The sequence below is a fragment of the Aptenodytes patagonicus genome, chromosome 2, assembly GCF_965638725.1.
Source record: "Aptenodytes patagonicus chromosome 2, bAptPat1.pri.cur, whole genome shotgun sequence".
In the NCBI taxonomy this organism is placed as follows: domain Eukaryota; kingdom Metazoa; phylum Chordata; class Aves; order Sphenisciformes; family Spheniscidae; genus Aptenodytes; species Aptenodytes patagonicus.
In genome coordinates this window covers 121,801,938-121,826,323 of record NC_134950.1, presented here as the reverse complement: position 1 = coordinate 121,826,323, position 24,386 = coordinate 121,801,938, and the positions used below count along the sequence as shown (strand labels likewise).

Below are 24,386 nucleotides of genomic sequence, written 5' to 3'. Positions count from 1 at the left end.
TTCCCTCAAATGATATTTGACTGCAGTCCCTCAGTAGAAAACAGAAACCAAGTAAAATAGGAATGATGAAGCTCCTGCTTTTCCTCCCCAATGTTTTTTCCTGTTTTTATAGTACTTTCACAGGAAAGGTTTGTCAGAAAACAAGTATTATTTTTAAATGGTTCTAAGTGGGTGGCTTTGTTGCTTTAACTGGGTGACAAGGAGTGGAATCTCTGACCATAACCATTTCCTGTAGCTTGATTTTTTTCCTCCAATTAAAATTCAAAATGAAATATAAAATCCAACCACTGATTCCACTTGGCTGCTATGCAACTTCTTTCTCACAACTTTTTTTTTTATTGAAGGGCTATGGTTAAAATTATTTTTAATTTTTTAAAAACACAAAGCAATCTAGTTATACATGGGCATGTATCCCCTACTTAGACAAAAATTCCACAAAATTATTAGCTTTCTTGAAAAGAAGGTGTTACCCAAATAAAACTGGAGTGGTTTGTTTCTTCTTTTAAAATATGAGTATGTTACAATTCTTATAATCATGCCTAGCTCATACTCTCTTCCTCAGTGCTCAATGGAAAGTTCAACTTGATTTTCAACTGCAATTACAACAAAGTGAGCAAAGCACAGCTTCCAAGAGGATCAGTGTCTGCCAGCATGACAACGATTTTGAAATATTTTTTGAGCATTCAAGCACAGGTTTACTGCAGTCTATCAAAAACATGAACAGTATATATGATCCTTTAGTTTAAGATGTCCAATTCTGTAATTTTTTAACGTGGACTCATATAGCAGTCCCAAAATACACAGGGACCGTATAAAACCTCAAACGTAGCCACAACTAGGAAAAATAAACAAATATATATGAATATGACTACAAAAAGAAATATATTTTGTATTTTCACAGTAACAGCTTTCCACTGTATTTAAAGGAAAACAAATTAAAATTTGTAATTTTAAAATTAATTTTAATTATTTCAAAAAAAGTGAAGAAAATATGTGGACTTGCTTGTGTTAAGGATAGATCAACAGTATAAATAAAAAAATCATTATATTTTTACCTTTAAATTAGATTGTACAGTTTAGACACTAAGACTATCTACCATTAGTTGATGGTATTTAATAATAAGATATCATTTATAAATACAATAACTTTCAATCTTACTATAGAGTCATTTTTATTAAAAGGCTATGCTTTTAAATCCATGTTGCCACATTTTTCATGTGATCACTGACCGTTAAAATACAGAATGTTGCAAAAAAACCATTTGACAGCAAACTGAAGTCTGTGAGATGCTGGTGTGATTAAAAGTTACACCAGAGATTTTAATAGGATAAGCACACAACTGACTACTGAGCTTTAAAAAGAGGACAGCACTGAGCTCCTGATCACAAGCATCATTAGATTTAGTTTTAAAATTTATCAGCAGAAAAACAGAATTTCACCAACTACACAAAATTGCTTTTCTATGCAATAGCTTAGATTCAGAGAACCCTAAAGGAAGGCCAGGTAACGTTTATGATGTGTGGAGGGTCCTCATCCTACCCCATCTAAAAAGTAACATAGCACAGAAAATAACATATATGCCAACTTCATTGCTAGCTACTCAGCAAAATCTTAGTAGCAATCTAAAATACAAATAGCCATAATTTATAAATATGGGAGTAAACCACTTCCAATTCCTTTATCAACCTCACTCCAGCAGTATAACATAATATTCAAAAAGAATATTTTGCATATAATATACTGGTATTTCAGACAGATCACAGGTTTGACAGTAAAATATATTAGAAAAAGAATACTACGGATATAGCAGAAAAAGGCAGCAAGAAAGTAAAACGTGAAACATATTCCACGGTAACTTTTCCTGCTATAATCCCTTCTATTTCATCAACAGCAGCATTTCATATTTATACCTTACATCAACCCAACTTTTGGCATCATTTACGTCATCATGGAATTCTCCTCATTATTTTTAATCTTGTTACCAAGGGGAGTGTGCACCTTTTAAGTTTTGCACATTATGATGCCAGATTTCCTTCTGTTTTTCAATCACTCACTGTCCTGAATATACTCATGTATTGTCAATACACCTCCCTTTTTCTACAGATACACATCACTACATCTTCACTGATCTCATTAGACATTATAGCAAGATAAATGCCTACTGATACTGCAGTCATACCTTCATATTGCTTTGTAGAACTACTCATAATCTATGTAACCGCTAGCACTAGGATCTGGCATCAGGGTACTGATGAAATTAATTTGCATTCAGGTGTAACATGAAATTCCCCTCTGAAGTTCTGCAATGAAGAATTGTATCCAGGTCTTTCACATATTCACAAAATACACTACTAATTTGCATTTCCTAAATGTAACTAAGTGTTGAGTGATAAAGAGTGTTGAGGGCTTCCAGGGGAACTGCAACTGTACTTAAAGCCTCTTACTCTTTACTTACTAGATCAGTAACTAAAACCTAGCTCAGGTGAATAAGACTAATACATATTCTCTTCAAACAACTTTTTAGGTAGACAGTAACAGCCTTTTTCACCAATCCAGTTCCTTTTGTTTGGCAACTATAACATTTACAGAATTGCAGTCATAAATGACATGAAAGGATACATTTGGTATGATTCAGCTGAGTTCAGAGATCTAACTGGTCCAGATACATGACAGGGGGTAAGAAATTGCCAAATCTCAGTGTTACTGCTTAGACCACAACATAGGGTAGCATGCAGTATATGAGGTAGTGCAACTCTACATCAACGAACAGTGAGAAGCAGTCACATTAAAACCTATTTCTTGTGAATTGCCCAGTATCTGCAAGCCATCACGTCCTCACTGCTGTGATAGCAGTTTAAAGCTAGTACCAAGGGGAGTGTGCACCTTTTAAATTTTGCACATTATGATGCCAGATTTCCTTCTGTTTTTCAATCACTCACTGTCCTGAATATACTCATGTATTGTCAATACACCTCCCTTTTTCTACAGATACACATCACTACATCTTCACTGATCTGATTAGACATTATAGCAAGATAAATGCTATTAATATATATATTTTTATATATTAATATAATATATTAATATAAATATAATATAGATAAATGCTATCAATCCCACTTTGACTGTAGCACAGTCTAGAAATGAAGACTGCTCCTGGAGATACTTTCCAATTCTGAGCCCACATTATTTCCCTTCAGAGCCTAAAAGAGGTTGATGTCCTGTCAGTGGCATCACTGGAAATAACATGAGCTACGTTTAATGATACATAGAAAATACATTGGACATTTGGTCTCGACATAGAAAATTATAAAGTACTAGTGATATTCCTTGAACTTGATAGTAATAGTTCTACATTAACTTACTGACAGTACAAAATAGCATATTGACTGAAGCATAACTCAAATTCAATAGTTTAGGGTCTGGTAAAATTCTAGGTACAACACCACAGGGCTTGATGTTACTGGTCTTTGCTGTTTCTTGAAACCAATAGAAGTATAAACCTAGCCAAAGACTAGTTTATGGACGGTAATGGGAAGTAAATGGTATGCAGCTCCCTTCACTCATATGACCATGAAAATTATTTCAGAAACCTATAATGAAGGAGTTTGCTAATTTGTTCTGTTCATGAGGAAAAACAGCATAACAATTAATCCTTCCAGTCTGATTAGTCCTGGCTCCTTCCCAATTGCCTAACATTCCTCTGCTGAATTCACTCTTCTGTAGGGAAAACAGGGGAACAGTAAGGGGGGTAGCAACCTATTTAGGGTCTCACATCCCTTGAAGCCAACCAAGACCACAGCTGATAGCCAGTGCACTGTTAAAGCTTGACTACTATATATGGCAACTGAAGCCACTACAGGTGTCCTCCCTGAACAAAGTATGCTGAAAGGGGATTTCTTTTTTTTTCCCCTCCCTAAAAGTTATAAGCTTTTTCCCTCAAAACTCTAACCATAAGCTCCAAGATAGCTATAGAGGTTTAAGAGAGCTATGAAACCTTCACAGACCACCACTCATAAAGACTATTGTGAGCTTAGCTGCTTTTTCCTCTCTAAAAAACTATTTCTAGAAGTCATAAGGTCAAACTGCGTGCAGGGACGTCAAGAGGGAGTATTCATGACTGACTCCAATTTATCTTACTTACGTGGCATGATATACAAACATTTTAAATACCATGACTATAGATACGTTACAAAAAGTTTTTCGAGATCTGAGAATATTTCTTGAGATCGTAACCATGCTCAAATACTCATAGCTATATACTAACACACATATATTTGTGTGTGTGTGTATACAGGCAGTTAAACATCAAGATTCCAACACCTGGAGACGTTTCAAACATTAATTTCATATTTGAGGATATAACATAAACCATTTGAATTTCATATTTTACTGTGTTACTCTTTTGTTACTACCTAAAAGCAGTACTTATACTAGGTCAAAACTATTTATCAAACACTGTAAAATGTTGTTTTTATTGTTAATACTTATCACAAGAAGAGATTTGTACATATATGTACACAAAATAGCATAAAGCCTGTGTTCTGTATGCTACTGGAAAAACTCTATCATCACTAAAGAGGTTACTTTAATAAAAAAGGGCTTATCTGGGTATGCAGTATTAAAGAGATTTAAAATGATAGGCAGTGAAATAAATCATTGCAAAGGAGAAGAGATTAAAATACTTAAATCTAAGAAAGGAAAAATCAAAGTTGATTCAGAATCACACAGTTATGAACATCTACCCTGAGTAAGATTGAATTTCAAGAATGATACAAAACCAAGTATGTGCTCTGCCTGCACTGCATAAATTATCCATATTTATTTATAATGTGTATTTAGTATTCATCAGGAGCATGCTTACATGACAGGACACTTACTTGATACAACTTCATGAACAAAAGATTGAAAAAATAAACAAGAGTGTGTGGAATTTAGCCATGAGAAGCCTAGTGGATAGCACAGTACCCAGCTTCCAAACTAGCCTCCAGATTTTTCTTCTTCATTAACATATTTGTTTTGCAACACTCCAGAGAGACAAAACCATCATCATTTTTTCATGGTCTTCGTAAGTGGCAGATCCTACTTAGGGATGGAAATTCAGCATGTGACTATCCAAAAATCATATCCTGGATACTTCATATTCAACGAAATTATAAAAGCAAATAGTGGGAATTGGCGTTACCATAGTCAAACTCGGGTTTGATGCAAATTTGGGTTAAAATGCATGTTCCTCAGCATTTGTTGCTTGGGTTGGGCAAATATATAGTTCTAATTAAGGATCAAGCTCATTAATGCTGTTTTTCAGATTTTTATTTGATTCAAAAAAGAAAAAAGTATTTACCTTAAAGAAGGTTTTTATACAGTTGACAGTCGGTGAGAACCGCAGACACGACTGCTTACACTATTCTTTTGTATTGATAAACTGTTCAATTTCATTTTATCAACATCTTATTATTTTATCAACATGCCTTATTAAACTTACTAGTTTGACATGATTTGGGAGATATGATATCTATCTATTAGTGTGTATATATATATATAAAAAAATTATTCTTACCAAGATGACTTGGAAAAGTACTGGAAAAAGATGGATTTCTTCCACAAGGCTGTAAAAACATATTTTAAGATTTATTTTAAAAAAGAGGAAGTGAATTCTTATTTTACACACTAAACTCACAAAAGGAGAAGAGTAGTAGAATAGTTGCTGCCAAAATCCATGACCCAGAACCTCAGCCTTTGACAAGCTCTCAACAAAAATGAGCTCCACTTCAGCTATTAAATAGAAACAGCAGTGTTATACTACTTTGGAAATTACTTCTTGGTCTGCTTCACTGATGCAATTCAAGTGAGCGGAATAGTAATTAAATTAATATTTTTAAATGGCAGAAATTAATCAAAATTCAGAAATATAATATTATACATGCTATGAAACAGTCAGCGTGCACCATTAAATAATTTGAATTAATTATGCTATATTAACTAACTTCTTGGGTTTAACATATTAATATGATACATTTGTCAGCCACTTCTCTTGACAATACTGAGGAGTGGTTACCCAAAATAATTTAGCTATATTCTCCTGAATTTCAAAATCAGATACAAACCAGCATATATATATTTATAAGAATATTCTCAAAAAACAGTAATGCTTTACATTAATGCAGCCTTTTCTATTCTTACAACCCAAACACTTTTATTTATTAGTAAAGCATGTTTCTCTCACAAACACTATGATGACATATGAATTATATGATAACATATTCTTTCCCGTATTATCCTGTCTAATTTAAAGAATGATTCTCCCTTTTCCTTACACACTGTACTAGATGCTATTCACCAAACACCACTGAGAACACCAAATTGTGTGTTTCAAAGATTTTCTCTTGTGTCTTTATAACATTACTGAAGTGCTTCATAAACATTAGGTAGGTTTTAGCCTTGTGATACAGCTGTAAGACAAGATTGTATTATGAAGTCCATGTAATAAATGCAGAATTCAAGCACAGAGAGCATGTCTGAAAGTGTTGAGGATGTCTGCTATGACTGTATGCTCAACATGAGGCAGATGCTTTTGCACACTTATTCAGGGCACTCAGCATAGAACATACTACTGAATTGTCTTTTAAATAGTATGTCAGTTAAAAACACAGTTACATTATATAGTTCTCTATGAATAAACAGGAGTTATATTTGACTGAAATAAGCCATACATGAACATGAACAATAAGGTTCATGTCTGAAGCTTTACCATTGTTGTGGTTTAACCTGGCAGGCAGCTAAACACCACACAGCCGTTCACTCACTCCCCCCCAGTGGGATAGGGGAGATAATCAGGAAAAAAAAAGTAAAATTTGTGGGTTGAGATAAAGACAGCTTAATAGGACAGAAAAAGAAGGGAAAATAATAATAATCATAAAAGAATATGCAAAATAAGTGATACACAATGCAGTTGCTCACCACCCACTGACCGATGCCCAGCCAGGCCCTGAGCAGCGCCCCCCCCGGCCAGCTTTCCCCAGTTTATGTGCTGAGCATGACGTCACGTGGTATGGAATGTCCCTTTGGCCAGTTTGGGTCAGCTGTCCTGGCTGTGCCCCCTCCCAGCTTCTTGTGCACCTCCAGCCTTCTCAGTCAGCAGAGCATGGGAAGCTGAAAAGTCCTTGACTAGTGTAAGCACTACTCAGCAACAACTAAAACATCGGTGTGTTATCATTATTTTCATCCTAAATCCAAAACACAGCACTGTACCAGCTACTAGGAAGAAAATTAACTCTATCCCTGCCAAAACCAGGACAACTGGACACATTAGTACAGTCCAGTTTTCCCGAAAATGTTTTAACATTAGTTGTATTTCACTTTGAAAGAAAATGTGTCAAGACAGTTTGAATAGAATAATTTTGAGTGTATTTGCAAATTGTGGTATAGATTCACCTCAAATTTTGAAAATTGTCCTTGAATGGAGCTTTTGTTCTCTAGTAAATTCTAATTTCTAGTAATAGTCATGTAGAGCTCAGAATACAGTTTTGATTGTTATGCACAGTGAGAGGAAAAAAATCTGTAAAATGATCATGGAAAACTGAATTAATCAAAACTACAGCTAGTGTCAGTTTATGGCTTTGTAAATCAGTTTCTGTCATTTTCTGCAAGCTTGTATAATATGTAAATCAATGCATAGTTTTCCTGTTTTGGTTTCTTAGAGATAAGTGGAATAGAAAAATTATCAACCAAGCATCCATATTGAAACATGTCACTGAACAAACTGAAATAAACTGTGGTGTGTAGGTATTATCACTGGCAATATTGGACTATTTTTATGGCCCACAATGGAGCCAACTAAATTTATTATATACAGAAAGCTAGGCTCTGTATTAAAAAAAAAAAAAAAAAAGGAACTATCTAATCTCAGGAGCAACATTGCTTTTTTTATTCTGATGGTACTGGTCAACTAGGAATAGCCTGGCATATTACTTTACATTATAGATCCTAGCACTTCGTAGATAGTCCATTCAGAGAAGTAATTTGTCCTTTCTAGAGTGTCATCAACAATGTGAATTGGAACACTATGGGCTTAAATCTTAAATCCTTGATATCAGAGTGAATCAAGATATTTTATAATCTCAGCAAGGAAGAAAATAGGAGACTATTGAAAAGGGCTTGAATATGTATTTTTAATGTTTTAGACTAAATCAATTATTTTTCAAAGCTAGGAGGAAGCATCGACTCACAGGTGTCAAGAGGCCATGAAGATAACAGATAATGGAAATAGTAATATAAATTTTTCAAGCAAAATATCCCTCAGGACTTAGTACTCAAGGGAAAGAAATACCATTTTTTAAATGAGATGTTTTTAAGGAGCCAAACTTCATGTAATTTCTTTTTAAAAGTGAAACAAAGATTATATACCCTAAAAAGCAGAAAATTTATATAATTCCAGTAAGGCAGAAGTTTTATGTTGCCACTGAATGTGCAGAGCACAGTTGCAGAGGCTGCAACTTTGTCAGAGCGCTTCAAACATTTTTATTTATGACTATAACCCTTAGTGCCCCTCAAGCTTTTGGTCATAGTGTTTTCTTGTTTTATACCATGTTGTAGGTCTGTAATATATGGGGCTGATAACACATACACTTCACTTCTAAATTTTTTAAAAATTTAATATAATTTTCATGCCCTCTTGCAATTTCTGCTTCACTGACTGGGAATCATTTTGTATTATGATTTTATATAAAAAAAGGGGGACATTTTATTTTAGGATTGGTGGTTAGGTAGTCTATACTACTTGTGAATAGACAAGGGTAAAATTGTAGGAAATAATGGGAAATTGATGAAACGCAATGTGTTGTGGTTTAGACATATCAAAAGACAAATATTCCTATAAAAATATGAATTTTGAAGCTGGAAACTGAACAGGAGTTGAAAATAGAAACTGTTCTCCTTCAGTAAGCTTGCTGAGACTGCTGGCAAAATGACTGGGATTGCATTGACACCCTTCCGATAAATGTGTGCAACAAACAGTTTTTGAGCTTACGCTGGGACTGAAAGTAAGCCCCTTCCATTTCACCACATAATTACTGGAAGTTATTAACAATTCATCTGCTGATACATGATAAAAATAAAACTACTATGGATCAGTACATTTAATACAAATCTTCCTATTATACTTATTGAAAAATATTTTCCTTATATTTCACACACTTTGACAGTTGTAGCAAATACTCAAGATATTTGAAAGAAGAAATATCCTACTTCAGATATTTTTCTTACAGTAGAGTTGTACATTTATTTTAATTCTCAAATCTTGTTCCTTTGTCTTTATGAATAGCAGTCAGTCTTTCCTTGTTATGTTTCCTATGTTCAGTATTAATTATATACTTGTGAAAGATCTTTAAAATATAATCATCAAATAATGGTGATGCATCACTCTTACAGATCTTCATTGTTGTGTTTATCTTCCTTTTCTGTCTACTACAAAAAGTAAAGCATTAAATAAAAATGTAATAATTCTATATCCAACAAAATTTTCTGCCTGCAGAAAGGCCAAAAGTCCTCTCTTCCTCCTTGCCCCTTGGGTCATTTGAAATGTAAACTGCAGTAGCTGAGAAGGCTTAGGAACTGGAATTGAAGAATAACTCTTTTCAAGAAAATTGACTTTAAAATAATTGGACCCCTAAAGATAAGGTTGATAGATCTTCTCACTGATGTATTTTATGGTAGATACCATTGTAAATTGTGCCTTGGTATATTATTTCTTAAAATCAATGGTAAGATCATTGTCTCTTCCTTTGAACAGCTACTGAAGGGCATAGTATGAAAGTGTCGCAGTAAGATGACTTTGAAACGTTCCAGTTCAGTGGTGGGTCTTTATTTTGGCTCACCCAAAAAAAGTAAATTTACATGAACTCTTCTCTAATTTATTCAAGGTACCAATGGCCCTGAGAGGCTATTCCAACTTAGAAACTCATATCACTGAGTTTACTTGCTGTTTGAGAGTGAGATCGAGGAGTTTCCAGTTGACCATCTCCACCAACTTTCTATCTTTCTATGCTGCTAAAGTGGCATGAGGTCATGTGTGTGTTGGCCATTTCGTGTTTATTCTCTAGCCTTTATTACAGCTTTTCAGTTTGATAATACAAACATTTGCACATTTGTGCACAAGAAGCTGGGAGGGGGCACAGCCAGGACAGCTGACCCAAACTGGCCAAAGGGATATTCCATACCATACGATATCATGCTCACTATATAAACTGGGGGCAGTTAGCCAGGGGGCAGCGATCACTGCGCAGGGACTGGTTGGGCATCGGAGAGCGGGCGGTGAGCAATTGCATTGTGCATCACTTATTTTGTGTATTCTTTTATCATTATTATTTTCTCTTTCTTTGCTGTCCTATTAAACTGTCTTTATCTCAACCCACAGGTTTCTCCCCCATCCAGGGGGTGGGGGGGAAGGGTGAGCAAGCAGCTGTGTGGTACTTAGTTGCCAACTGGGGTTAAACCACGACACCAGCCTTAGACTGAATAACTGGATGATTGTCCTTTCTGCTGAAGACTGACTTAGGACACCCATTTCCAAGTCCCTGATCAATTTGATTCAAAGTGATCTAGTAAGTACTGCAGTTACAAGGCTCAACTGAACCAAAGCATGTCTATCATCCATTTCAAATTTTGATATTTCACTGAAGTATATCTATATTTTTGTTTAGATAAAATAACATATCTCAATGAAATTTTGTTCGTGTTATCAGAATGGAGAGCAATGAGGACTTAACAGTGATGTAATAATCAATAAGAGTTCTGTGGAAAAGAAATGCAAACCTTACTTTAAAAATACACATCTCACAATCAGGTTCTTGGGATGCCCATAAAAATAACCATATTTCTTCATAAACTTTCAATATCAGATTAATTAAAACACAATGAATTTCAAGTATGGTCAAGTGATCACGATAATTTCTGATAAACCTACTCATCTCCTGAAGTATCAGAAATTATACAATTGAAAACCTTTTAATTACAATCACGATATCTTACTCTGAAAACTGATTTTAAGAAGTATTACGCCTCAAGAAATTTTTCAGCTTAAGGATGAAGTTCACTAATTGTAACAAATGGAACTGATGAAAGTCTAGTAAATCTTACTTCCTTTAAGGATCCTAAAGCATTTTTTTTTAGCAGAGCTTTTTTGATGTTGTTGCTGTTAAAGCTTGAATACTAATATTTTCTTAAGTTTTTGCCAGGTTGTGATTGCATATTTTAGACTGTTATTGTATCCAACTGGAAAATAAGAAAAACAATTCCATTCTTCCTCAAGTTTTAAAGACTTGTTTGAAGGCAAGGAAGCACAACAATGTTAGTCCTTTCTCCAGTTCTGTTACTTTTTAACATTATATTAAATAAAAATTGCATTAAAGTTTTAAAGTTAATTTTCAGATTTTTATTTAATATAAAATACATCTTGATGTTTCACAAAATTATAATAACATTGTCTAGAATAAATCAATAGCTGGTTAGACAAGTTATTTCAACCATATCTCAGATACTTTTCCAAAGCCTTTTTTTTTTCTAAGCATTTGTGTATTTATAACTTTAAAGTCAAGCCTGACTGAGATTTCAGCCCTAAGTAGATACAATCCCTTAAACAAAATCATTGTTTGCTAAATGATTTTAACTGATTTGATATATGAAAAAGCTTCAGAAAATTCTGAAAAAAAAATTAGTCATACGCTCTTAGTCACATGATTTAGTTTTAGGCAGTCCTGCAAGGAGCAGGTAGTTGGACTTGATGATCCTTATGGGTCCCTTCCAACTTGAGATAATTTATGATATGAAAAACACACTACTACGTCAAGCAACTTTTTCTTGCTTCTGGCCTTCTATAGCTAAGCACTTTCATGCCTGAGAGTGATCATGCAGAGCTATTTGCACAAATGAGGATTGCAATTAGTCTTTTACATCAACCAAGATCTTTGGTTATTATTCTTATCCCTAAGAAATTATAAACACAATCTGTTTTCTTTCACAAAAGAAAGAATGAGGGTGAGAAAGTACTTCATTCACTAACAAAATCAACACTCTACCAGTAACCTTGGAACATTTCCAAGACAGCAAAGCATTCATTTTACACCTCAGACTTCCAACACTTTGTTAGTCAGATAATGTTAATGAAAGCTTCTGAACCCACATGGTTTTTTGAAAGGTGATCTGTAAGGTGTAAACATAAACACACCCATCTGCTAAATTACTGACCTATGTTTTCAATGCACTAAATAAAGAAGGTAAAGTAGGCCTTACACCTTCAACCTAACTCATTTGAGACTCGTCTCGTTACATTTCCTGCAGATCATGACACAGCAAGAAGCAAGGAAGCAGCATAAAGGACATTACATGGTTTTGGGGCCTGTTCTAAAATACAGTCTACAGTATTGTAAATACTTCTACATATTCCCCTCCCCCCAAAAAAATTCTTACTGAATTTAAAATAAAAAAAAAACACACCCAACTTTGGATTGATAAAGAGATGGCTGACCGGGGACAAATGGAAGGGAGTGGATGAGATAAAAGCAAAGGTCCCAGTTCACACACCAGAGATTGCTTCTTCAGGCAGTCAACTAACATTGATTTCAAGTGTTCTCAATTCCTATGACATTTCGTTCTACTACATGACAAAAGGGCTGTCACAATTTCTGAAAAACGACAGAAGTTTGAAAGAGATACAACAGAGGGCTGGCAAGCCTTCCACAGAGCAAGACCTTTTCTTCACAGAAGCACTTGTAATCAAGCATCTCTTAGATATTTTAAAAATAATTAAGGAATATCTAAAGGAGAAGAGAGCCATTAAATTGAACATAAACCATCCATTTAACAATGGGATTAAAATCTGAATTGAAAATTAAGATCAATGTTTCAGATTTTGTTTTGTGTAGAGACTGCAGTTCTTGCATGTGTGATTACCTCTAACTGTTCTTTTTATGCAGACTCTCTAGGGAAGAGACTGGTAAATATTTTGGAACTTGCTAAAAATCCAAACCCATTTTCTGTTACTGAAAGAAAGAGGACACAAGGGCAAATCCATCCTGAGCTGAAAAAAAATCTAAGTAAAAATGAAGCTTTTAAAAATTATTTTTAATAAATATTAACTACATAGCTATGAAACAACCTTATCTATATTCATTTAATAAAACTAAGCAGGTAGAACACCACCACCCAGTGTTACGATAACAAGGTTATCTTTCAGTCCTCTGAATATTTCTGCCATTTAAAAAAAAAAAAAACAAAACCACAAAAAACTATCTAAAATATCTATTAAAAAAAAAAGCATGAGCAAGAAAACATTGAGAAAACATTTGGGAATAGTAGCATTTCTGAGTTGGATTCTGCATGAGGATTTAGGTGTCCTCGTTGTCCTAGAATTTCTCATCATAAAAAGTAAAAGCATCTATATATGTGGAGAATATGGGCCTAAAATCACATTTGCAATATTCAGAACACTGAGCAGGGATCTGGCTGATCTAGCTAATATGAAGGCTTAAAATGCTCCTATCTTCCAGGTTCAGTAATCAATACCCATTTAGGATTCTCAGTCTCCTGCATTACTCGCTTCTCTTCTTTTCTTTTTAAAAAGGGTAGTTTTGGGGTTTTGTTGTGTTTTGTTTTAATGGTTACCAAATGTCTTCCTTAGAAGTGTAAGAGAGACCCGGGTTCCAAACCTCTTCTTCAACCCCAGCCTCCTCTCTTCAGGGAAATTTAGCTAGTTACTAGGCTATGTTCACCCTACAGAGGGTTACCCTCCAACCTCTCTTTGTGAAGCTGTCCTACTGAAGAGAAAAAGAATTAGAGGTTTATTAGAACACAGAAAGAGAAAATTACTTTGTCACCTATTTTTTTAGTTCATCATCTGGCAAAGTGAGATCAAAGTGTGTACCTTGTTTAAAACTCTCTGCTTTCATAGGAGAGATTTAAAAGACAGAAAATGTGATGTTATCAGATACTAACTTTTGAGAAAAGTCAGATGAGGGGGTGAAAATCTAGGTATTACAGACATTCTAAGCTGAACAAATGAGTAGAAGCTATTCTGAAGAACAGAACTGGTGGGCACGCACAGAGCAAGAACCAAGACATTCATTTTAAAGGGATGAAATCTCAAATCCCTGACTTTGAAGAAGTCAGTCAGCACATGGACAAAGGAGAGTTGGTCGATACAGTATTCTTGAGCTTTCAAAAATGTATTTTGTAAGGACCCCTACTAAAGGCTCTTAAAAAATAGGCAGGACTATTTAGATTGCAAAAGGTACAGCTAAAGGAAACAATATGCTAGAAATTTATGAAGTAGTGTGTGCTTCTTTTTCACTGCAAGAACTTGATGGCATCAAATTAAGTGGCAAGTGCCAGAGTAAAGAAAGAAATCCAAAGAAAACCCCTAAAGATGATAAATCTTCATATGCACGTGATTATGCTATGGAATAACTATTAATGCTGAAAATTATTTGTCAAATATCTTTTTGAACCCACATAAATGAAATGAAAATTACTCATCAGTAGCTACTATCTACAGAACACCACGTCTTCTTATATGGCTTCTGAAAAAACAGCTCGGAGGGGGCTGAGAAAGCCTGCAGAAAGCATTGCCACTCACTTGCCTTCTTCCTATAGTCTCCTCTGGGCACCTACAGTTGAACGCAAGACAATGGATTGGATAGTGGTTTAGATTTCCTTCATGCTGAACAGAAGATTTGTGGCAAAACTGAATTCACTCAAGTCTGCAACTTCAATTGTAGTACCCTAACCAGCTGACCCTTCCTCATTACCTGCTTATTTTTTATGTTATTTATATTCACAATGGCAAAAATTCACTATTGAAAGTAAAAATAACCAAGAATGAATGGTATTTCCTCTTCTGTTTAATACTTTACATTAAAAGAGTAAATATGTGAACTTTACAATATGACTTCTTTCAATAATTGACTTAACAGTAACATCAAATAGTAGCCTCGCATTTTTAAAACCTAGACATTCAGCAATTGATCAGCAACACGAAAGAGGAAAAAATTACAGGTATAAGGTTAATAGCTAATGTGTTTACTAAAGGGGAACTTTTATAAAATGTAACACTAAGGAGTTGTGTTTTACATTAAAAACAACAATTAGTATTACAGTCAGTACATGACTAGACTATGAGAACTCACTTGCAATAATGAACTCTGACCACTGCCTTTGATACGCATTACAATGACGCGTGACTTGACAACAGTGTTATTAGCTGACACACAACTTAACATTTCAAGAGTCTGTTTCTGGGTAAGTCTTCCTGCCTGGTGTTACTCAATAAAGCAGCATATATGCAAATATTATATCAAATATTATATCAAATATTAGGAATAGCAAAGATCATATGAATTCTTTGCTGTTCTATATTAATATTATTTCTCTAACAAGAAAATTAGGGGGTTTCACACATATGAAAAACAAGTTGTAAACTAGTATATTCAGAATCAGGTTCAAAATCTACAGAAATATTCCCCAAAGTTCTAATAAAACTGTATCATCCTCTGACAATCTCTCTCAATCCATCTGCATTGTGATTTTCTCACTAATGTTGTACACCTCTAACATGTAATTCTACTGTTCAGTTGGACTAGGCCCTATAGGCTTACCTGTTATCAGAACTACTCTATGTTATTTTATTCATATTCATTACAGAAAACAAGAACACACATAAAAACAGAGAAGTAATTTAGAAGCAAATAGATCTACTTTTTAAAGTGAGCACTTCAACCTTAAACTAGAAAATTAAAATTACTAATGAGAAGAACAAAGCTTTTTTAAAGCAATTAATATAAGCCCACATTAATCAATTCACCAGGAAAGGAAATCACTAGTGCTAGCCCTGTAGTATAATGTCAAAGAAACTACAGGTTCAAAGATAATCTATGCACAATACTAACAAGTGTTTGTGAACCGAATTACAATTCTACCAACACAAACCAATTAAAAGCACCACACTGAACTCCAAAGAGTTTGGAGGGTTTTTTTACTGTTTGTTTTTTTGAAATCAAGGGCATGGATATTAGATAGACCATTTCAGAATATACTGAAATGTAAACAAACACTAACGTAGAACATCATGATGTATGATAAGAGGATCAATCCATTACTGACTCTAAAATATGCCTTAATGGTCTTTAACAGATAATGCATGGGTACGAACAGTAGCGTAAATGAAGTTTGAAAATTGGACCATTCTTGGATGATTCCAAAGACATTGTGATAAAGAGTTACTTTAATTAGTCAAGACAATCTGCTGCAGTGTGCAAGGTCGATCCATATATCATCTTCACAAGTACTAGTTCTGTGGCATTTAGAAGCAGCAGATTTTTTGTTGCTCTTTAGCACCTTCCTATTTTGTTTTCTGCTGCCTTTTCCCCTTTCCTAGAACAGTGCCTAATGTCTGTCTGGGAAATTTACAGTAAGGACAGGAGGTGGGGAAGGTTCCTTAATTTGCTCCCCTGTCCTTCAATCCACCATAAATCTAAGAAGGGTCACACCATTAGTTTTTAGATTATTTTTTCTCTCTCAGGAAATGACCTTAATAACAGAATACTGGAATGTGTCCCACTCTCATGATTATTATGTGATGCTATATCTGACACTCCCCTCACCTCCACTTTATTTCCTTTACTGTCTGCCTTCCTTGCAACCAAAAATGCCTATTTTAGCAACCCATAAAAATCAGACTCCATAGCTTTGAGTGTTTAGCTTTCAGATATATTAATGTCATCAAATGCTATAAGTTTCTGACTAAAGGTAAGTCAAGTAGCTTCCTGAAAGAGCACACAGCAAAGTATATAGCTACATTTCATAACCTTATCTATAAGACCAAGAGCCAAGTTAAGAATCATGATCCAGTATGTTTCCTGGAGTAGGCACAGTACAAAATACCTTACAATAGTCAAAACATTTAAGAAGAGCTAATCGATATACTGTATTAATAGAAACTAAGAAGTTCACATCAACTCCTCCTTATTACTAGAAAAATCTAGCAATCTGATCATTACAGACCACAACAAAACAGTGTACAAGACTCAAAGCAGGAACCAAAAAAACCTCAACCCTTAATGAATAGATTACATCTGACTTTCTATCCATACATATAACCTATACATTAACTTGATAAACACACAAAGGACAAGGTATCTTATGATACTGCTCTTTTTGAATACAGATTTTGCATAGTTAAATCAGACCTCGCCCTGCTGCAGACATTTGCTCCCATTGTGAGAAGTTCAGTTCTTCCAACAACTCCTTACACAAGTACAATCCACCAAGACTAATTAACAAAGGGAAAAAAACCCTAATGCAAATTTCCAGTAGTCCAGAGATTAATCATTAACTGAAGCTACATGTTTCCTTAATATCAGTGATTTCTTTTAAAAATCATCAGTCTCAAAATAGCTGAAGATGAACTCTGCTATTAATTCTCACCCTGGTTTTAACATCCACAATTTTTCTTATCATAAAACATTAATAATTCTTGAAGAAAACAAGGCAATAGGTATTTAGGAGAGCCACAACAGAATACTATTAACACTCTTAAAACCAGACTATTAGCTTTGAACCAAGTATAAAATAGGCAACTGATGGACAAATTCTGTTCAAAGCTCATCCTTCCAATATCTGCTATTTTCTTAGTAAACAAACTCTAAGTAAAGTTGTATCAGTCAGCAATTGTTGCATGATGTAAAAACAGGTATATAAGGGAAAAACCTGACTCATTTATACTCTAACCCATTAAGGTGAAAACAAACAAGAAAACACTACTCATCCTTCTCTAAAACTGGATTTTCTTCCTGTGGATGCTCATACGATCAGATGTCCAAATACTTAATGTGCTCATAGAAACACATTAAAGTTTTTGTTACAGCTACCATCTTACACATGCTGGAACTTATGATTGTGAGAGATCTAATTCTGCAGCACATTAATGGGATATCACTAGAATTCTCCAGTGCTAAACTGAAAAGCAACAGAGTGGAAGAGCTCCCATAACACAGAATGTTAAAAATGACCCCAACAGTGGAGCAATGGCAAAGATTACAAGGGTTTTTTTTGTATTCTTACAAAATATTATTTATTAAATATGATATGTATCATACATTAGCAGTATTTTATCATAAGCTTATAAGACATTAAAAATATAATATTTGAATATCTGTGCCTCTGCCATATAGAACAAAGTACCTGCAACAGAAAACAGAAGTGTCAAAAAAAATGGTAAAAAGAAGATTGAATGTTTTTCCTCTGATAACACAAGTTAGCTGATTTACAGTATCAGCTATGAAAAAATGAAACAAGAGATTGGAGTGCATCTGTCTTCTTTCAAGTGCTAAAATAAGAACAGCTCAAACGCTGACGCCTCTATCGGGAAGCACACAGGAAAAGACTGAGGGGATGGGAAGAAGAAGAAAGGTAAGTGAGAGACACAAGAAAAACGGTGGAATTAAAGAGAGAGCAAGAAAGAAAGAATGTAAACATGTCTGAGAACAAGCTATCATATGGAACAAACTAAATAAAACACAGTAGCCCTCATCCTCCTCCCAATTCACTTTTTCATTTCAAAATAAGGTTAATAATAATAGCTATTTTTGGAAGAGATAGAAACAATAAGGTAAATACTAATTTAACATTTTGTCATTTTACAATCTTTTTGCTACCACCATTTTTATTCATTTAAAGTAAGTCACAGGAGAAAGCATCCATCCTTGAAAACCAGGCATTGTGGATGAAATGTAAGCTTGGAGAAGCCACAGAGACTCAATGAAGTGACTCACATCACTGTCATCTGTACTAAAATATAGTAAAGTTTTTCCGCAAAGAACAAATTTAATCCCAAAGGATTTGTGTCCAATGTTACTTATTTGCATCCCATCACAATAATCACAGATATTTTCCATGTGCCTAATGAAAGGGGCAAAAGAGAGCGTATGCCTTAAGCAATTCTGAGCTCCATGCGTACTGATTAATTAGCCATCAAACCAAAACACAATTAATTGTGATCTAGTGTTCACTATAGCATGTACCTGGTTCCCGTTTTGTTCGCTAGCAGTTTGTGCAAATATGAATATATTATTCACCTCTGTCACACTTTTGTTGCATCCGCTACTTCCAGCTCAAGTTATTGGGAAGTCAAAGAATCAGGAATAAGACAGACCAAGAGAATTGCATAAACTCCGCTCCTTCAGAAATCTAGCCAAAGAAATTATTTAGTGAAAGTAGAAGAGGGCCAGTAAGACATGTGAGAAACAGAACAATTACAGATGTGTTAGTACCTGGAATCTAGTAGCCCATCCTTAAATAACAGTACCAGATACACTGGTATTTAAAATTATTAATAGTTCATTGGATAGCCACAGCTGCTTTTTAATGATATTAAGAAAAGAATTGTTGTCTGCTATAAGACGACCATGAGGATGAGTGTGCATCCACAATCTACCTACATTGAACATAAGGGCAAATACACACGACTACTCAAATAAAGATAATTCATTAGGCAAAGTACTGCTATAATATCCAGCATTCTAGTTACAGAAATATTTTTTATAACTCTTAAAGTATTAGAATATCTGCAGGTTAATTCTAAAAATAGAAAGCCGTACTATTTGTTTGTATAATACATAAAATCCTGCAGCAGCATAAACAGCTTCTATACAATAAAAATACAATTAAGTACATTTACTGTATTCACACCATTTAAAATCTCAAGCTATTCTATTTCCTAGTTCATTTTTAGGCTACTTAGTATATTAAAGCACTGTTCACAGTAGCATCATAAAAGATTAAAAGAGGATGTTTTCATCTTTTGTAATAGAAAAAAAAAAAGGAAGGAAATTTAATTTGTTTTCCCACTGTTTTTATCTTGTGCTTATTTCTACCCATCAAAGCAAGACAGCATGGTACGCAGTGACTTCTTAGCCATAACGCTATCAGACACCATGAACAGACAATGGTGAGTGCAAGAACAACCTGATTTTCTGGGCAGATCTGGGAAGAGGAATAGCTGGTGTGTGCACACATATGAGAGAGAGATGCTTCCTTATTACTAGCAACAAATGCAGTTTAAGTTGTTTTTTTTTTTTTTGTCCACCACAGCCTAAACTTTGGAACAAGAAGAAAGAGACATTAAGATACTTTTAAACACACTGAGTGTATCTATACCAAACACTAAAATCCATATTTAGGAACTTAAAAGGGTAGCTATATCTGCAGAAAAACTGAACCGCTTTAAAGCAAATTGACTGGTCTAAACCTTTTACAAACACATCACCTTTATCCTAGTACAAATATGCTTAGCTGGACAACAGTTTTGATAATGTTTTGGTATTAACTTTTTTTAAGTTTTTAATGATAATTTTAATGTTTAAATTCTTATTATTTTTGTCTCTAGTGTTTCATTGGCTAAATCCATATTAAAGTAACCAGGATCATATAAAATTGGCACAAAAACCCATAAGATTGTGTTCTATAACAAATACTCTCTAAGGATCTTCTAAATCTCCTAAGTGCTAGTCAAAGTAGTATTATAGTGAGAGCTAAGTTATTGTTAATTCCTAATGGAAAAAAAATAATTGAAACAGAAAGAACCCAGAACAGAGAATGTGTAGTTGTATCACCTCACAGAAGCAGGGCTGTGTTCAGTCAGGGCCACCAACAGTTTCAGAGCATACATTGGTACTGGGTCTGGAGCCATCAGAATGTCCTCATACCTGAAAGGGGGAAAAGGGGTAGCAACAGTGGAAAAAAAAGTCAAGATATGCGTGTTAAAAGGTTGATGTTAAAAATACATCATTTCCCATTTCCAAATTTATAACCACAATGGAAATACAATGCTGTTTGGAACCATACAAAGCAATAAACAAGACTTACTTAGAAACAGTATTTTAAAACCAGCATCAGATTAACTTTAAAAGCAGCATAAATAAAAGAACACAATATGTTTTAGAGAGAGATACACAATTATAAAATTTGTAATTATATATATTTATAAAACATACACATTTTTATAAATAAAAATAATATTAAAATATGTATCTATAAAAAATTTCTCTCTATGCATATAATATGCATCAATAAATAAATCATATATTTTTATGTATTAAAAAAATCTAATCTTCAAGAGGCAAGTAGAAACTGAGCCTCAAAATATTAGGCAGAAGATTTATTGGGTGCTCACGAAGACCATCAACCAGCTTATATATGATTAAGCTCTATATTTTGTTTACATAGTGATTTTTCTCAAAATGAAATATTTTACTTATAGAACATTCGCTTTGAGATTTATGTTTTATTTCAAATTTTAAAATATATTGCTTTAACTACAGCATACTTCCATTCTCTGAGTAATATGGAACAGAACAATACAAAAATACTTCAAAACAACGTTTATTGAGAGCTATAGCAGTGAAGATAAAACTACAAGAAAAACATCTATAAAACATTTCCAAATATCACCTCATGGAAACCTTGGTAACGGAAAACAGGCTGCTGAAAACCAAAACGGACTTTGCTGTTGCTGCTAACATTCCAGTAAAGCCCACCCAACAAACAGGACTATTTTTATTTTGTTTAAATCAAAATGTATCTGGAGGGCAATAGGATACAATGATGGAAGAGAGAAAGATGCAAGCATAAAAAAACCACAGACTCAGCCATGTCAAAACACTGTCTTTGAACACAAATAGTGCTACTCTAAACATGTGGAAGTAATAGAATTGGAAGCATAAATCTCTTTATTTGTAAAAGAAAAACCATGAAGAATTAATCAAGTGCAAATGAAAGCATGATTTGTAGGAAAATGTGGTAGGTTATCACATTTTGTGCAACAAAACACTTCCACTACATTTTTTTCTTTTTGGGTTCTGATGGGGGAATGGGGTGGAATCAAGCAAATAACCAAGAATTTTACTTCCCGTCTTGAGATCCCAACTGCTGCCTGAGGAATGTGGATCACTTCCCACCACCTGGGTGTTGGCATGTACCCTACTGTGCACTAGCTCTTCACTGGAATGAAGATCCCCTCTCCCCAAGCACCACACCTCAGCACTCTGATTTACACAGGAAGGAAATCTAGAAAGAGGCGTGGTGGCTTTCCAGCCAAGTCTCTGATCTGGACAACTCTAAGACGAGGAGGGTGAAGCACATCAGCTGTGCATTCTTGATGTAGCCTGTGGGAGCTCCTTCACAGGGGCTAACATTCCCACACAAGCACACAGCCTATGGGCAATGTGTCATGGCTACTACGTATTAGCTTGAATGTGCTGCCATAGAGTTGCAAACCACATATAATTAGGAATATAATCAATATATAATTATAATATATAATTATCAACATAATTAGGAACATTAAGAATTAAATTAAAAAGAGCTGATGTTTCAATTTCTGATAAAAAAATCTGGATATGTAACAGAAAGCATTTGCCTTGTATTCATTGTCTATAGCTGAAAGTTTCCATTTGTTTATGAAATGCTCAGGAAAATAACCTTTCAGTGAACTAAAATTAAATGACAATTTCATTCAATTTGATCAAAAACCTGTGAGGAAGTTAACTTTCTGATCTACAAATGCACAAATATTTGATGGAATTACCATTTTATTGATGATGCAGAAGATGAGAAAAAAGTGGCAACCACTGCATTCCTCCATTTATCTCAAAATGAAGACCATTAATATGTCATGCATAGTGACAAAAATTCTATTTCCTAGGTCAGTTTTACTTTTAAACAAATTAACTTGTAGAAGATATTTATAGGAATGAAATATATACACAAATGAGTACTATTATAGCCTTCCTTAAAAAGAACATCACACGTTAAACCCAGATGTCCCTCTCTTCCATACTCAACAGCTCTCAGTTCTTAAAAAGCTGAATGAAAAGGGGTGGAAATACCCACTTCCCCACACAGACTGCCCACGAACAAACTCTCTCTCCTCTCCTCTTTAGACTACCCTCCAGCTGAGTCACACTGTCCTATCCTTTGTCCAGCAACAGAAAGACTAAACCTCAGCAAACACCTCTTCAGCCTCCAAATACAGGCTAGTTTTCTCTTCACTTTCTATCTCAGAGTTTTCAAGTAACTCTTACTTCTTGGGATACGGCTTTATGTTATCTTCACGAGTAGGTTACATTGAATCTTAGACCTCCCTTCTCTCTAGATTTAGGCCAGATCCCTTTGTATTCAGATAAAGCTTCTTTTGAGAACTGTAGAGAGTATATGAGGGTTCATTCCTACCTCCCATCAATATTTTCCTACCCATACCTAGAACATTGCTGAACAAAACTTACCTTTCATGTCTTTTTTGACATCCAAAGCAGCTGCTTTTGTCTTTTCTTAGTTTCTTTTTGAGTCTTCTCCAAACTGAGTTTTGAGGCTTTCAAGTCAAAACTGAGTTTGAGTTTTCTTTTCTGCAGAAAATCTTCAAACCCTCCTCCACTTTTTGTTTCTTCTGTGCCTTCTTGCATTGATTACATACTCCCCACAGGTGAACATATTTACTAGGGGTTGGCTCAAACCGCAGGTTCAAGTAATGTATTGAATATGCAGACACCAGTTAACTCTTTCTGAACCACTGGAAGATTTACATACTGCTTTGCTATGCTCCTAAGCTAGAGTAGAATTTGTTTATACCAAGTTCCAATATATTCCAAATATCATAAACTTGAATAATTATTTTCTTGAGATAATCTCAAAGTGCTTTTCAAATCCAAGTATCCTCATCTCTACTGGTGAGATAAAGGAACTGATTCAGGAACTACTTAAAGCCTGGAACCAAGATTATAAGCTACCACAAGACTTTTTTTATACATCTACAATGCAATGCATGCAAAGATAGCACAGCAGAAGTCCCCAAAGTAGGATCATATTTAGTCTCAGACCAAAAAGCCCTGCCACTCAATTGAGCTAATTAGCTTGGAGACAGGAGTATACTGGCTGTTTTCATCTAGTTTGGAATTAGCATGACACTCCCATACACACAGTTCAATGAGAAACATTTTATAAGATGGGCATGTCTACAAAGGGCAAGATTCAGAGCAAGGACAGAACTTGGTCTCACTTGACTCCAGGTCTCTTCCCCTATGAAGAAAAGTATCTGACAGCTTTTAATCATGCATATACTCTATTTTTAAAATAACATTTTCAGTTTCCATTTTAATTCATAATAATAAATTCTATATTTCCCAGTGAAAAAAAAAATAGTGTGAAGAAAGTTATGAGAATAAGCTTCTCTATAGAGCTCTAAGATTTCCTTCCCACTCTCTCTCACAGAGAAAAGATTACACATCTTGCATGGACAGAACTTTGGTCCTCAAATTGTAAGAACATTAGTCAATTAGCAAGA

At 34.5% G+C, this 24,386-nt stretch overlaps 1 protein-coding gene across 1 annotated transcript in view; it reads right to left on the bottom strand.

The window, feature by feature from the left end:
• Positions 1-24,386, bottom strand: part of ULK4 (unc-51 like kinase 4) — a 260,277-nt gene that overhangs the window by 127,293 nt on the left and 108,598 nt on the right. Inside the window, exons 32-33 of the mRNA XM_076331013.1 lie at positions 20,662-20,754; positions 5,562-5,610 (exon numbers count right to left, since the gene is read on the bottom strand). Of these exons, the coding sequence (XP_076187128.1) occupies positions 5,562-5,610; positions 20,662-20,754 (142 nt within the window). The remainder of the gene's footprint in view (positions 1-5,561; positions 5,611-20,661; positions 20,755-24,386) is intronic.